The sequence below is a fragment of the Nanorana parkeri genome, unplaced genomic scaffold (assembly GCF_000935625.1).
Source record: "Nanorana parkeri isolate BGI_ZX_2015 unplaced genomic scaffold, ASM93562v1 scaffold812, whole genome shotgun sequence".
Lineage (NCBI taxonomy): Eukaryota > Metazoa > Chordata > Amphibia > Anura > Dicroglossidae > Nanorana > Nanorana parkeri.
This window is the reverse complement of record NW_017307080.1, coordinates 217,751-233,812: the sequence shown is the minus strand read 5'-3', so window position 1 is coordinate 233,812 and position 16,062 is coordinate 217,751. Positions and strand designations below refer to the sequence as shown.

At 42.7% G+C, this 16,062-nt stretch overlaps 1 protein-coding gene across 1 annotated transcript in view; it reads left to right on the top strand.

Moving 5' to 3' along the window:
• PLEKHD1 (pleckstrin homology and coiled-coil domain containing D1) overlaps nucleotides 1–16,062 on the top strand; it is a 53,886-nt gene that overhangs the window by 6,385 nt on the left and 31,439 nt on the right. Inside the window, exons 6-7 of the mRNA XM_018565093.1 lie at nucleotides 7,330–7,382; nucleotides 12,739–12,833. Coding sequence (XP_018420595.1) covers nucleotides 7,330–7,382; nucleotides 12,739–12,833 — 148 coding nt within the window. The remainder of the gene's footprint in view (nucleotides 1–7,329; nucleotides 7,383–12,738; nucleotides 12,834–16,062) is intronic.

Genomic DNA, 16,062 nt, shown 5'->3' with positions numbered 1-16,062 from the left:
AATCATCACTGCAGGTTTTTTTAAAACTATAATTAAGAAAAATTACTGAAAATTTTGAAAAAATAAAGTTTTTTTGCATTATGTTAGGAAACATTTATTATTACCCAGTTTTTTGGGGAAAATAAAAAAGTGTGGGTCATGTCGGGTAAATAGACACCAAACATGTCAACCTTTAAAATTGCACGCACCCGCGAAATCGCAGAAAACTACCATACCCAAAATTGGCCATAAGCGACACTTTAAAAGCTTTTACAGCTCATCAGTTTAGTGTTATCAGTGATTGATGTCCCTAGAATTATTGCTCTCACTGTGATGTTCGTGGCGATATGTAACATGTGAGGCGTAATGGGCGCAATCGTCTTTTTTGCACGTATGCGCCCCTGGGGGGAGGGGCACCGATCGTTACCCCATACAAGCGATCCGCCGGCTCTACAGCTGGCGGATCGCTTGTATGTTGACAGGCATCCCTGCCTGTTTTTAAATATTGGGCATTTCCTGCTCGCGCGCGCCCAGCGGGGGCGTGTCTGAGCGGACGTCTAAAGACGCCAGCTCAGATCTAGAGAGCTCCCAGCCGGCCGTTTTTTTTACAACGGCTGGCCCAGAGGTAGTTAAACTAAAATAAATAATAATCTGGTCATACAGTTGGTGTGGTCCTCAATAGATATAATGTGGCCCCCTTGAAGATGTATTGCACCCAATGTACTGTTTCATTTTATTTTGACAGGCATGCAACTTGGTATCTTTTCGTAGGACTCCCTCAGGGCCTGTTTACACATCTAGCAATGACCTGCATTGTACTGCACCAGATCAGCGCAGGTCACTACAAGGACACATAGAAAAACTGGGGGGAACTGTATGGATTGCACACATTGTACATTACACATAAAGTTGTTTTTTTAAAGAAAAAATTTAAACAGTGACAGCTCTAGCACTGTTCGATCTGTTCGATACAACATATACTACCAGAGCTGTCATAACACACTAGCCTGTCCCCTGGAAGGCATCATTTCAGAGGAATTGGCTAGTGTGAATGGGCCCTCAATGGTAAGTTTACTTTTCTGACCATGTTTTATGTTACACCCTTATTCATGGTGTAACATGAAACATAATCACATAGCAACATACTCCTGCCCCCCACGCTTACCTGAATCAATTGTTCAATCCCTCCACAGGCTACATTTTTTAAATTTATTTTTTTAAACGTTTTTATTTTTTTAGATTTTTTTTTTTTCCATTTTTTATTAAATATTTTTATTTTTTAATTTACTTTTAGGGGCTTCAGAGAAATATTAGGGGTCTAGACAGACCCCTGATATTTCCCCTTAAAAATAGAAAAAGAGATGGGTACACAGAGTCCTCAATCTCTTTTTCTGCAGCCCCAGTTATAAATGAACATGAATCCTCTGAGTGTTCCTGTTCATTCATAACATGAGAACAGATTATGTTTACTATAACCACAATCATGAATGAACAGGAAGTTATGTAGATCACTTCCCACTCATTCATAATTGAGGATATAGTAACCATACCATATCCTTAATTATGTACAAACACTCAGCGATCATTGATCGCTGAGTATTTGCATTGGATCTCCTTCCTGACACGCTGTCACAGGAGGCTGAGTGAGCGGTGTGGGAGGAGAGCTCAGCCTGCTGTGACAGTGCTGGCTGTCTCCGCCCAAACCGTTCTCCTCTGATCTGTGACAGGAGGCTAAGCGGTGTAGGAGGAGGGACGCCGGCTGCTCACAGTGCTCAACCGGCTGCTTACAGTGCTCAGCCGGCTGTCACAGTTTCTCCTCTTCTTCCTGCTGGGACACAGAGCAGCTCCTGGGGGAGGAGAGAATACATGGATGCACCGCTGTATCTGCAAGAAAATGGCACTTTTGGCACTATGCCAAAAGGGCCATTTTTGGGCCGATATGTTTCACCAGCCGATATATTGGTGCATCCCTAATATAACATGGCAGAATACATATGGTTGGTTTCCCACCCCCAACCAACCTCCAGGACCGTACCTATAACTTTTCCACACCCTCTTCCTCAAGCATTCCTTTTTTTTATCCTCAAGACCTTTGGGATCGGATGCTTTGACTCCTACGGTGCTGTAAACCAGCCAAGTCACACAGGTTAATGCTCTCCTGTGGTGAAGTCCGCACACTTAGGTTGCTAAATGCACTGCATAAGTGGTGGTGGGCCAGTTTTTTGGGTACCTTTCTGGCCCATATTATGCACATTGTGGCTTTACAAAAGCAGGAGTGCTGGTCTGCTGTATACTATAGGAAACAAGGTGAAGGTTTACCTTATCAGAAACATGGATTCTCCAAGCTTATATGGCCAGTGGATGGCATCGGCGCTTCACGCTGAGTAACAGAACAGCTTTTCCCGGTTCAGGAAGTGGAGCACCGGCTGGAAAGCAAATGCGTGGGCGGATGACGCAGCCCGCGGCATGCGCAATAGATTGCGGAAGTTGCTGTGGCCATCTTAATAAAAATATTTTTGGCAATCAAGTAAGAAAGCGGTGACATTCCCCTTCATGGAAGAGATAAAGGATTTGTTCCTTGAAGAATTGAAAAAGGTGGACAAGAGACCTATTCAACAGAATAGATTAACAAAGCTGTACCCTATGACACAGGCGGATGTGAGCTGGCTTGAAACAGCCCCTAATGTAGATCCATCAATCATGAGGTTTGCACAAAACACCACACTGCCTTTAGAAGATGCTGTTTCATTCAGAGATGTGTTGGACAGAAGAATTGATTCTGACCTAAAAAGTCATACTTGGCATCTAGAGCAGCCTGCAGACCTATGGTTGCCTTGACCTCAGTATCACAAGCTATTAGAGCATAGACTGATAATGGCAGCCTGGAATCAAAGGATGGGACCAGAGAGTATAATACCGGCTCTGGTGGAGTTAGAACTGGCTTCGGATCTTATAGCAGAAGCGTGATCCACTGCTCGGCAAGGTCAATTACTACATGCTGTGACGGCGAGAAGAGCACTCTGGCTTAAGCAATGGTATGCAGACATGGTGTAGAATCCCATATGATGGAAAGTCACTGGTGAAAAACAGGATACTGCAATTTTAAGAGTAGCAGGTGGCAAAAATGGTTTGATCCCACAAGGTAAAGGCAGAAAGAAGAAATATTTTACCAAAAACACTTTCCAACAGAGAGCAAGAGATGCAAAGGCATACCGTCCCAGTCGTGAGTTCAAAAGAAACTGGAGAGGAACCCAAGAAACCTTCTTAAAGAAACCCAAAGCAACCACTTCTTTACAGGAAGGAACAAAATAGTTTTGACAGTCAACCTGCCCAAAGCTGCAAAGTTGGGGCGAGACTGGCCCACTTCGAGCAGATTTTGGCAGACGGGGGTGTGAGTCAGTGGGTGCTCTCCACAATTGCTGCAGGTCACACCTGGACCTTCAAACGCAGCCCACCAAGATTTGTTCATGTTCCCACCAGAATTCCGTAAATGCCGGATAAAGCCAAGGTCCTTCACGAATATGTTTAGTTGTTGATCCTGCATCAGGCAGTATTACAGCTGCCAACCTCACAGATATTTACAGGGTTTTAATCTCCAATGTTCTTGGGGAAGAAAAAATCAGGAGGTTGGAGACAGGTTTTGGATTTCAGAAGGATAAACCACTATATTCAACTTCCAAGATTCAAGATGGAGTCTCTGAATTCTGTAATCCTGGCAGTTCAGCCAAACGATAGGGTGTGTTCAATGGTCCTACAAGACGCCTATCGACATATCCCAATTCGGGAAGATTTCCAGAAGTATCTCAGATTTCAGGTGGGGGAACTGCACCTGCATTTCCTGTGCCTTCATTTCGTCCTGTGCACCAAGGTGCTTATAGCCACCATAGCTCCGCTGAGATTAAGAGGCGTTTGGGTTTTGCATTACCTGGAAGACATCCTGCTTCTAGCCCGGGACAGGGAGACACTGTTAGAACATCAGCAGTTGCTCTTGCAGATCCTGACAAGATGGGGATGGCTACTGAAACGAAAGAAGAGACATCTGTCTCCTACACAGGAGATGATATTTCTGGGAGCCTTATTCAACATGACAGTGTACAGTGGCCCAACCAACAGAGAAAAATGCACACTCGAGAGCTGTATAGCGAAAATTCTGGTGGCATAAGTGTTACCGGCTGTACAATGTATGAGGTTATTGGACGACCTGTCGCCCTGTATACCTCTGGTAAAATGGGTGAGATGGCATCTAAGAGCATTTTAGAGGGGATTCCTGCAACAATGGACCTAGAAAAATCGCAGACAATTGATCAAGATTCTTTCCGAGATGAAGGCCCGTCTGTGGTGGTGGGCACGAAATTCCAATCTTGCCAGGGCTTGCACGCTGGGGCCCACCACCTGGATTGTCATAACCACGGATGCCAGTCACTTTGTTTGGGGTGCGGGGTCCAGGGGAGGTGGATTTTCCCGACAGAGACATGTCCTTTTAATGTGTTGAAAATCAGGGCAGCTTGGATGGCATTAAAGAATATAGCGCCACAGATCCATCACAAAGCTGTGATGCTACAGATGGACAACCAGGCAGCAGTGGCCTACATACAAAATCAGGGTGGCACCAGTAGTGTCAGACAGACAGAGGAAGTAGCCCGGATTATGACATGGGCAGAAGTCAACTTATCCCACCTAAGAGCAACATACATTCCAGGATGGATTACACGGAATCAGATTATCTCTCCCGTCATTTCCTATCCAACAACGAATGGGAATTGAATCGAACCCTGTTTCACCAAATATGCGAAAAGTGGGGAAGACCGCAGGTGGATACTGTATAGAACACCAAGCTACCACTGTTTTTTTGTGAGATACTGCTCCAGGGAAGCTCTCGGAGTGGATGCTCTGGCCCAACCATGGACATTCGATCTGGGGTTTGCGTTCCCTCTAACACCACTGATTTTTAGATTCCTTCAACGATTAATGAGAGAGAGGGTGGCAGTGCTGACAGTCTAACCATATTTGCCAAAGAGACCGTGGTTCACGCTCCTCTCAGTACTAGCGTCGAGGGTTCGATGAAGTTAGTGATAACTCTGAAGTTTCTCATGCAGGGACAATTTGTACATCCCAGACCAGAAACACTCAATTTAAAGACTTGGAAGCTGAAAGGCGGACTCTTGAAGTCATAGGGTGCTCATGTATCGTCATCACGACTCCACTAGCATCCAGAAAAAAGAGCACAAATGCCACTAATTACAAGGTTTGGGAGAAATTCCAGGCGTTCGCAATCAAAAAAGAGGTTGACGCACAACAGCCTCAGTCGAAGAACATCTTGGAGTTTTTGCAATCTGGATTCGACATAGGGCTGAGTTTTAACACTCTCAAAGTACAGATCTTGGCCTTTACCTCTCTTAGAAACACGAGATGGGCACCAGATCTGCTGATCAAGAAGTTCCTGAGAGGAGTCTTGAGGCTTTGCCCACCTAGAAAGAATGTCTACCCCCAGTGGGACTTAACGTTTGTATTGAGACACTTAACTTCCCCTTTTTCATCAACGGAAGAATGTTCTTTGTTAAATATTTCACTAAAAAACGTTTTCTTGGTGGCAATCACATCAGCAAAGAGAGTTTTGGAAATCCATGCGTTGGTGTATCTCGCCTTTTTTCCAGACAGAGTGGTCTTGCGGCCAATTCACAAGTTTGTGCCAAAAGTAACTACCACGTTTCACTGTAACCATGAATGGGTACTACCAGCGCTTTTCAATTAAGAAGATTCATAATTCTTCATGAGTTGGATGCAGCGATCAAACACTATCTTGAGACAACTAAGGAATTTAGAAAGACAAATAGGCTCTTTGTCATCCCAAGAGGGATCAGGAGAGGTGACCCTGCATTTTCCTGATCGATTGCCAACTGGATTACAACCTTAATTTGACAGACGTATAGGGCTGAGGGCAAATCCCCTCTGAGAACGATGATGGCACATTCCACCAGAGGCTTGGCAGCATCATGGGCGTCTTTTGCAAAAGTATCCCCTGAAACTATCTGTAGAGCAGCAACATGGTCATCCTTTTCAACATTTATACACCATGAAACCATGGACCCAGGTGACCTTAACATCCAGGCAATTTGGAGAAAGAATTCTGCATTCTTCCATGTGTAAATAAATGATTCGGCATACCCGCCCAGAGTTTGTCTAGTTATTTAACCATATGTTGGCTGCCATGTAGGTACCAGGAAAACCGAAAATTGAGTACTTGCCTTTCGGTAATTTTCATTTCCTGGTACCACCGCATGGCAGCATACTTGTTTCCCACACATAGTTTTGTTGTGGTTACAGGGATGCTTGAGCAAGAGGGTGTGGAATTTTTTTTAGGTACGGTCCCGGAGATTGGTTGGGTATAGATCTATAGATATATAGATATATATATATATCTATAGAGATATATAGAGATATATATATATACACAGTACTGTGCAAAAGTTTTAGGCAGGTGTGAAAAAATGCTGTAAAGTAAGAATGCTTTCAGAAAAAAAATTGTTAATAGTTTATTTTTGTCAATTTAAAAAAATAGAAAGTAAATGAACAGAAGAGAAATCCAAATCAAATCAATATTTGGTGTGACCACCCTTTCCTTAAAAACAGCATTAATTCCTCTAGGTACACTTGCACACAGTTTTTGAAGGAACTCGGCAGGTAGGTTGTTCCAAACATCTCAGAGAACTAGCCACATATCTTCTGTGGATGTAGGCTGCCTCAAATCCTTCTGTCTCTTCATGTAATCCCAGACAGACTCAATATGTTGAAATCAGGGCTCTGTGGGGGCCAAACCATCACTTCCAGGACTGCTTGTTCTTCATTACGCTGTAGATAGTTCTTAATGACATTGGCTGTATGTATGGGGTTGTTGTCCTACTGCAGGATAAATTTGGGCCAATCATACGCCTCCCTAATAGTATGGCAAGGTGGATAAGTATCTGCTCGTATTTCTCAGCATTGAGTACACCATTGAGCCTGACCAAATCTCTAACTCCATTGCACCTGCTACCATGCTGTTTTGAAGGCAAAGGGTGGTCAAACCTAACATTGATATGATTTGGATTTCTCTTCTGTTCATTTACTTTCCATTTTGTTAATTGATAAAAATAAACTATTAACACTTTTATTTCTGAAAGCATTCTTACTTTTTCAGCACCTGCCTAAAACTTTTGCACAGTACTGTGTGTGTGTGTGTGTGTGTGTGTGTGTGTGTGTGTGTATATGTGTATATAATATATATATATTATACTGACAGATTACTCTCAGATGTCAGACCATTCCAGTATGTACAGAACTATACTCACATTTCTGCTGGTTGTTCTACAGATAAACTGATGACAGAGACAGAGGAGCTGTGCTCACAGCGCGAGCAGAAAGAGGTGACGTAGCAGACAAACAAATTAACTGCTTAATTGCTCGATTTCCTTGAAACTGTAAGATGGGAATCTTTAGAAAGCATTGACCAATTTCACTTTCCAATTCATTATACACATGCTTGAGTATCCAAAAGGCAGAGCACATATGTGTTTCTACAAGTGTATCTAATTAATAAATCAATCAATATATATGTTCATCATTTAAAGGACAAGTTCATAAATTGTTAAATATCCCCTCCGATCCCTCAATACAGTGAATAATATGTGTGTAAAAGTCTGGGCTTAAAGCTTTGAAAAATGAACAAAAGTCATTGGCTGTTAAAATATGTTAACTGTTAAAATATCACAAGTGATTTAAAAATGCAAATTATTATAAACCAATGAACCAATCAATAAACAAAAAAACCCCAAAACAGTAATTGTGCAAATATTTTGTGTAAAAAACCTAAATATAAAATAAGTGCAATTATATATCATGTGCATACAGTCCTTATATTGTTCAAATCCTTCTAAAGTGCAGTCCAATTCCAAATTATTCACTCCCAGGAGTACAACAATAAACGTAAGCATGAGCGCTTTCAGGTGATTTTGAAGCTTTTTTTTTTGTCTTGCGTGTTTTTCAGGCTCAAGTGTTTTTGTTTTAGCCAATGGAAATCTAGTTACTAGAAGGAGGCAGTTGTTAAGCATGAAATGAAAAAATAAGGTCATTTTGAAATTGATGGCAGTAACACGTATTAAAACAATTTGGAACAGAACCATGTTTACCATTGTGTAGCATCCCCTCTTCTTTTAAAGGAGAACTATGAGATGAGTGATTTCCACTCACCTCATTGTTCTAGCCGACCTGTGATAATGAGACTGTCACAGGTCGGCTCAGTAGATCGGGAGGTGAGCGAACACATACCAGGTTCGCTCACCTCTCGATCCTGTCACGTCTCTCTGCCGTGACAGGGGGAAGCCTGGATTCCCTTCTCCCCGCTCCTATCTGCCAGCACTGACTGGCGGAACGGACGGGGGAGGGGGCGGGTACAGCTGGCTGTGCCTCTAGATAGGCAGAGCCAGCTGTCACTCACGCAGCTGGGCGGATCCCGTCATCTACGTCGGGATCCGCTCCGGGCTGTAGCTTGTAGCTGTAGCTTGCAGTATACTGAGCTTAGGGTGATGGGAGGACGCTAGTTTGTGTCCTCCCGTTACCCTAAGGAGAACTATGGGGAAAAACACTGACCCCATAGTTCTCCTTTAACAACACTCAGTAAATGTCTAGGAACTGAGGAGACCTGTTGCTAGATTTTAGGGAAATAAATGTCCAATTTGTGCCTGATATAGAATTGTAATTGCCCAACAGTTCTGGGTCTTCTTTGTCGTATTTTTCATTTCAAGATCCGCCAAATATTTACAATTGGTGAAAGGTCTGGACTGCAGGCAGGCCAGTTAAGAACCCAGACACTTCGACTACGAAGCCATGCTGTTGTCATAGCTACAGTGTGCGGCTTAGCATTGTCCTACTGAAATATGCAAGGTCTTCCCTGTTATAGACATTGTCTGGATGGGAGCATATGCTACTCTAAAACCTGGATATACACTATATTGCCAAAAGTATTGGGACGCCTGCCTTTACAAGCACATGAACTTTAATGGCATTACAGTCTTAGTCCGTAGGGTTCAATATTGAGTTGGCCTATCCTTTGCCGCTATAACGGCTTCAACTGGTGAGGCAGATCTCTGCTTCATCAGCTTCTCTTGGGTTCCTAGGTGACATTAGGAGTCTTGGAGACCCCTGATGTCTCCATAAAGAGGACCTGTCCCGTAAATTGGCTATCGCATAGGAAGCTTCTAAGCCCCCTATGTGATAGCAATAAAGTTAAGTGTAAAAAAAAAATTACATATCAAATCACATATAATTTTTTTTTTTTAAAACACAACACTTTTTAAAGAGCCGTGCCCCCACATACACACGCAAACATGCGTCAGGTGTGCCTAAGTGTGAAAGCGTCGATTGCGTTCATTGTAGTGTTTTGCGATTTTGCAGGCTTGCAAAATTTTGAGGCTTGACATGTTTGGTGTCTATTTACCTGACGTGACCCTGTCTTTTATATTTTACCAAAAAATTTGGCGTGATAATAAATGTTTCATAACATTTCATGGGGAAACAGGCTTTTTCTCAAAATTTTGGGTACTTTTTTGTTATATAGTAAAAAAAACCCAGCGGTGATTAAATACCACCAAAAGAAAGCTCTATCTGTTCTCAAAATATGGCATACAATTAATTTCAGTACAGCGTTGCATTACGGAATAAATGTCAGTCAAAGTACTGCAGCGCTGAATACTAAAAAACGGCCTGGACAGGAAGGAGGTTTAACACCCTGGTCTTCAAGTGATTAATAAGCGTTGAAATTTCCCACCTACAATTTAATTTGGCTTCCACCTAAGCACAGGCCCTGGATTCAAGACCCTACGCTGCAACACACCTTCTCTAGATGGGATGCTGTTGAATCCCATTTACCTTTGTCAGGCATTTTCCATTCCCCTTTGTTTAGCCCAGCTTTAGAAGAACCCCAAGCTTTCCAGAATTAGCTGCAAACATTCTCTTAAATATGCTTATGACTTTTTTACCTCTGCTGGTATCAAGGATTTTTCATGTCTTCAGGAACTGTGGATGCTCCCTGGATTGGAACATTTCCAGTATCTTCAAATTAAGCATTTCTTGGATTCCTCACTTCGAAGCAAAATTACCACTCCCTTGACACTCACCCCTTTTGAACGCTGTTGCCTTAAGGAACCTTATTCCATGGGCCTTGTCTCTCTACTCTACACAGAGCTTAACGCACCCCTGTCTTCTACTAAGCCTTATGTCTCGATTTCGAAGTGGGAGTGTGATCTGGGCTCTTCGCTAGATTTAGAAGACAGGTATTCTATTTGGGCTCAAGTAGCTGGGAGCTCTACTAATATAGTGGCGTTAGAGAACTCGTATAAAGTTTTGATGCGTTGGTATCTAACGCCAGACAGGATAGCCAAATATTGCCCTGCCAACTCCCCTGCTTGTTTCAGGGGCTGTGATGCTCGTGGCACTTTGGTAGACTTATCCCAGGGCTCCATGTTTGGTGGACTTATCCATGTTACTGTGGACTTATCCCAAGGCTCAAAAACTGTGGATCAGGGTTTATAACCTAATTCGCTCTCTATTGCATTGTACTCTGCAGAGAAACACTTGGGAATCCCTTTTGAACAAATCTATCGATGGTCTGTCTAGACAGAAGGGTATCTTGGTCCATCATATTTTTATTGCCACCAAGCAGACCATTGACATGGTCGGAAAGCATCCCACATTACAGTTTACAGAAGTTAAGCAGAGTCCCGGGCACCATGATCAATGAGAAATTGACCACTATGACAAACATGCTAAATTCCTTAAAATATGGTCTCCGTTGATTGACAACCTTCGTGCAGGTGGGTTTGATTTCGCTGTGCTGCAACTTTGACCCACTTGCTGCCACTGCTGTTGACGTGGTGTCTTCCTGGTGGTGAGTTTCTTTTTTTTCTCTTCTTTTGTTCTTTTTTTCTCCTTTTTCTTTCTTTTTCTTCTCTTTTTCTTTTTCTTGCTCCTTATTTTTCCACTGATGTTTTTCATTATTCCTATATGTGCTGCCTCGCCTCTTTTGGTGGGAGCTCTTGGTTTTTCCCTATGCAAGTTCCCTTACGCAGTCTCTTTGGAGATTTTCGCCTTGTTCCTTTTTATGGGACTGTATCCTGTTTCCATCATATTGTGCTCTCAAGCGATGCAAGGGAGAAACATGTTGGCTTTCTGGTTGTGTATGGATGTCTTTTTTTCCATGAGGTCTTGATTACTGCTATGTTTTTCTATAATATGCATTTTAATGCACTTACCGTGCTCGTACCTTTTTTCTACTTGATGGGTGGGGTTTGTATTCTGTGAGATGTTGTTGCTTTTGTTGTTATACCACATTGCTAAAATTCTCATAAATCATTTTGAAAACAAAAGAAAACAAACACCAGCATATGCTGCATATTGATTCACACTGCTGAGGATTAGGGATGAGCTCAGGTCCAAACCCAAGCTCCTCCAAACTTGGAAGGAGCTCCCCTGAACACAAAAGGAAGCTCCTTCCACCACTGTCCAACCAGATGCGACTGGAAATTCCTGCAGCAGCACATAAGTAAAGGGGCTAGATGCAGTGGCCTTATTGGCCTTATATGGCCACATAAGGTCAACAACATCATCACAAGCATCCCATATGTTTGGCTGCAGGGCAGGGAATGCCCCAGGCTGCAGCTGATTGGGCGGGTGGCTCCATGACTCTTCAGGTCCGGAGGAGCTCAGGTTCAGATCGGGTTCTGTCAGAACCTGAGATCATCCATACTGATGATCTGTGTTTGGGCTCTTATGGTTATTGTTGTACTCCTGGGAGTGAATAATTTGGAGATTGGATTGCACTGTGGAAGAATTTAAAAAATATAATTATTGTACTCCCACACGATATATATTTGCACTTATATCATATAGAACTTTTGCACATAATATTAGCACAATCATTGCATTTTTATTCATGTATTTTATTTATTTATTACACTAAGCGCTGGTTTTTGCGGGTTTGCCCTCAAAATAGTAGTGTGATACCCTGCCCCCCCCCAGTGCGTACTTGGCCATACATTATACAGTCAAATTGCATAACCTCTTTTAGATTTACCACCAGCTAGGCTGTGCAAGGGCCTGTCTGATTGCAAATAAACTGAATGGATTGATTAAGTATGTCCTTATGTGTTATACTGTAGTTATAACAAATCTGAAAGAGACTGTACAAACTGATTGTATAGTGTATGGCCAGCTTTACACATTGCTGCTTCATTTATGCCATTAGTTTTTAGGTATTACACTGACAAGTGTGGGTTTATGTAAAGGCCACATTGACTTGGGCACAGAGAGAAAAAAAATCAGGCTCTAAAGCTGCTCCATGGTTTATTTTCTTAACACGTTTGATTTCTTTTTTAACATTTTCTGTGCTCAGGTTGTGAGTGGCTATGCAGGGTAAGTACTGTGATCTCCACGAGAGGCAATAAATACCTTGAAGTGTAACACTTACACATTATAAGATACAAAATATATTTATGCTAGGTCTACTTTATGTACGGTAGTGCAAAGAGGAAGGATAAATAGCGTTGTATTGTAACCTATAGCAGACATCCAGATTTTATTGTAATTTATCCAGATCAGTAACAACCTATTGTTATTTGGGTACTATGGGCCCCTGCACTATGTGCATTGATTTTCACATTACAAATTAAACATGAATGGATCTTTCAGGTTTGCTGATGCCTTTTGGTTTGGATAATATTTCTTTAGGAGCTGGAGAGAATAAATCAGGTCTTGGAGACTGAAAAGAGCTATTTTGAAGACCTTGTTCAAGAGCTCAGGATGGTGCAAGACCAAATCAAGCAGTAAGTTTGATTTGGTAATTTGTTATATTATATTTGTTATATTAGTAAATATGTAAGCACAACACATACTGAATCTAGAAACTTAGAATGTAGAAGTCCCAGTGATAGAAGTATTATTAACTGGTACACTTTGCAGTAGTCTAAGGAATGCCTAAAGTGTGATAGGATTGGTTTCCATTGACACCAAACCTTATTAATCTCCACAGACCCAGAAAAATTAGCTGCAATCTGACTAGGTGCTGTACGCAACACATATATTCTATTTACACTATTACTCTATAACAGCTTTTCTCATTCGGGATTCGGGTTTCCTCAGGGGTACCTCGAAATATTTGCACATCCTAATGCGTTTCTATGGTGCAGGTAGGCCGGCCACCAACACCAATGAAACAAATGACGCTAATCCAGGGAGGGTGGGATCCATTCAGAAAAGGAGAGAAGTTTGCCTCTTTCCAAGTCTGCTCCACCTCTCGCCATCTGCCATGCTGCCACAGCCTGCACTATGATGTGTAGGGGTGTCCTAATATGAAGGGGGTTTTTTGTCCTAATATGAAGGGGGGGGGGAATCTTTGTGCAAAAAGGGGGGCTTAATGTGAAAGGGGGAGAACCTTGAAGTGAAAGAGGGGCTTCTAATATGAGAGATGGGGCTTCTGATGTGAAAGGGTGGACTCTGATGTTAAGGCGGTAACCCCATTTTCTGTGTTTTTGTGTGGTGTCTCCCCTTAAAATCCATGTGTGAGACTGTGGGGGAACATTACAGTGTAAACTCCTCTGGTGCAGAGACTGCCGGGGCAATCTGTTCCTTACGTCCGCCACTGTTTTTGTTGTCGCTAATAAGAGCAATAAATCACCTGGTATGGTTCTGGCCCCCCTCCCACTGTATCTTGGTACCTTCCTGTACATGCAGGAAGGGTGTTCAGGAGGTGGAGCTTTGTCTGTACTAGACAGAGCAGAGTCGCTTGAGTGGTAAGGTAAGTGTTTTTAGCAGAGAGCCCGCAGTTCACCAGAGACCACCTAGCAGCCTGTACATGTTGGATGAGGTGCGGTTAGTGTAAGTGAAAAGGGAGTGCGGTTAGTGTAAGTGAAAAGGGAGTGCGGTTAGTGTACTTTGGCGGGGATCTCCCAGGCCCAAAGTTTCTGATAGCAGCCCTGAATACAACACCAGACAGTCCACTTGACTTTTCAAAAAAATACTGTGATCTCCACGAGAGGCAATAAATACCTTGAAGTGTAACACTTACACATTATAAGATACAAAATATATTTATGCTAGGTCTACTTTATGTACGGTAGTGCAAAGAGGAAGGATAAATAGCGTTGTATTGTAACCTATAGCAGACATCCAGATTTTATTGTAATTTATCCAGATCAGTAACAACCTATTGTTATTTGGGTACTATGGGCCCCTGCACTATGTGCATTGATTTTCACATTACAAATTAAACATGAATGGATCTTTCAGGTTTGCTGATGCCTTTTGGTTTGGATAATATTTCTTTAGGAGCTGGAGAGAATAAATCAGGTCTTGGAGACTGAAAAGAGCTATTTTGAAGACCTTGTTCAAGAGCTCAGGATGGTGCAAGACCAAATCAAGCAGTAAGTTTGATTTGGTAATTTGTTATATTATATTTGTTATATTAGTAAATATGTAAGCACAACACATACTGAATCTAGAAACTTAGAATGTAGAAGTCCCAGTGATAGAAGTATTATTAACTGGTACACTTTGCAGTAGTCTAAGGAATGCCTAAAGTGTGATAGGATTGGTTTCCATTGACACCAAACCTTATTAATCTCCACAGACCCAGAAAAATTAGCTGCAATCTGACTAGGTGCTGTACGCAACACATATATTCTATTTACACTATTACTCTATAACAGCTTTTCTCATTCGGGATTCGGGTTTCCTCAGGGGTACCTCGAAATATTTGCACATCCTAATGCGTTTCTATGGTGCAGGTAGGCCGGCCACCAACACCAATGAAACAAATGACGCTAATCCAGGGAGGGTGGGATCCATTCAGAAAAGGAGAGAAGTTTGCCTCTTTCCAAGTCTGCTCCACCTCTCGCCATCTGCCATGCTGCCACAGCCTGCACTATGATGTGTAGGGGTGTCCTAATATGAAGGGGGGGGGGAATCTTTGTGCAAAAAGGGGGGCTTAATGTGAAAGGGGGAGAACCTTGAAGTGAAAGAGGGGCTTCTAATATGAGAGATGGGGCTTCTGATGTGAAAGGGTGGACTCTGATGTTAAGGCGGTAACCCCATTTTCTGTGTTTTTGTGTGGTGTCTCCCCTTAAAATCCATGTGTGAGACTGTGGGGGAACATTACAGTGTAAACTCCTCTGGTGCAGAGACTGCCGGGGCAATCTGTTCCTTACGTCCGCCACTGTTTTTGTTGTCGCTAATAAGAGCAATAAATCACCTGGTATGGTTCTGGCCCCCCTCCCACTGTATCTTGGTACCTTCCTGTACATGCAGGAAGGGTGTTCAGGAGGTGGAGCTTTGTCTGTACTAGACAGAGCAGAGTCGCTTGAGTGGTAAGGTAAGTGTTTTTAGCAGAGAGCCCGCAGTTCACCAGAGACCACCTAGCAGCCTGTACATGTTGGATGAGGTGCGGTTAGTGTAAGTGAAAAGGGAGTGCGGTTAGTGTAAGTGAAAAGGGAGTGCGGTTAGTGTACTTTGGCGGGGATCTCCCAGGCCCAAAGTTTCTGATAGCAGCCCTGAATACAACACCAGACAGTCCACTTGACTTTTCAAAAAAACTTTATTTTCCACAGCACACAGTAAGCAGGTATTTCTGCATTCATGAAATACAGTCCTTTAATTGCAGAAAGCACAAAACTTCATAGCATTATTCAGTTTTTTCCTGTACTCCAATGTAGTTTCCAAAATAGTGTCCTTTTCAAAAACAAACATATCAATGCAGGCTTTGATCTTTCAGCTCACCTAGCTGTGTAAAGGTGGCCATACACTCTACAACCATCGCAAGACTTTAGTCTTGCGATGGTTGTACAGGGATTAAAAAAACGTACGATCTGCCTATCTTGGACAGGCAGATCGCACTCTCGATCATCGCAAGCCCGCCCCCCTGAGGGGCGGGCTTCCGATGACCGCAATGCTGAACGGGCAGTGTGCCCGTTCAGCATTTATCTTCCGAGCACCGTTCTAACCAGCCGAGAATCGTACGATTCCCGGCTGGTTTTCGAACATGCTGGTTCGACAGAAGAC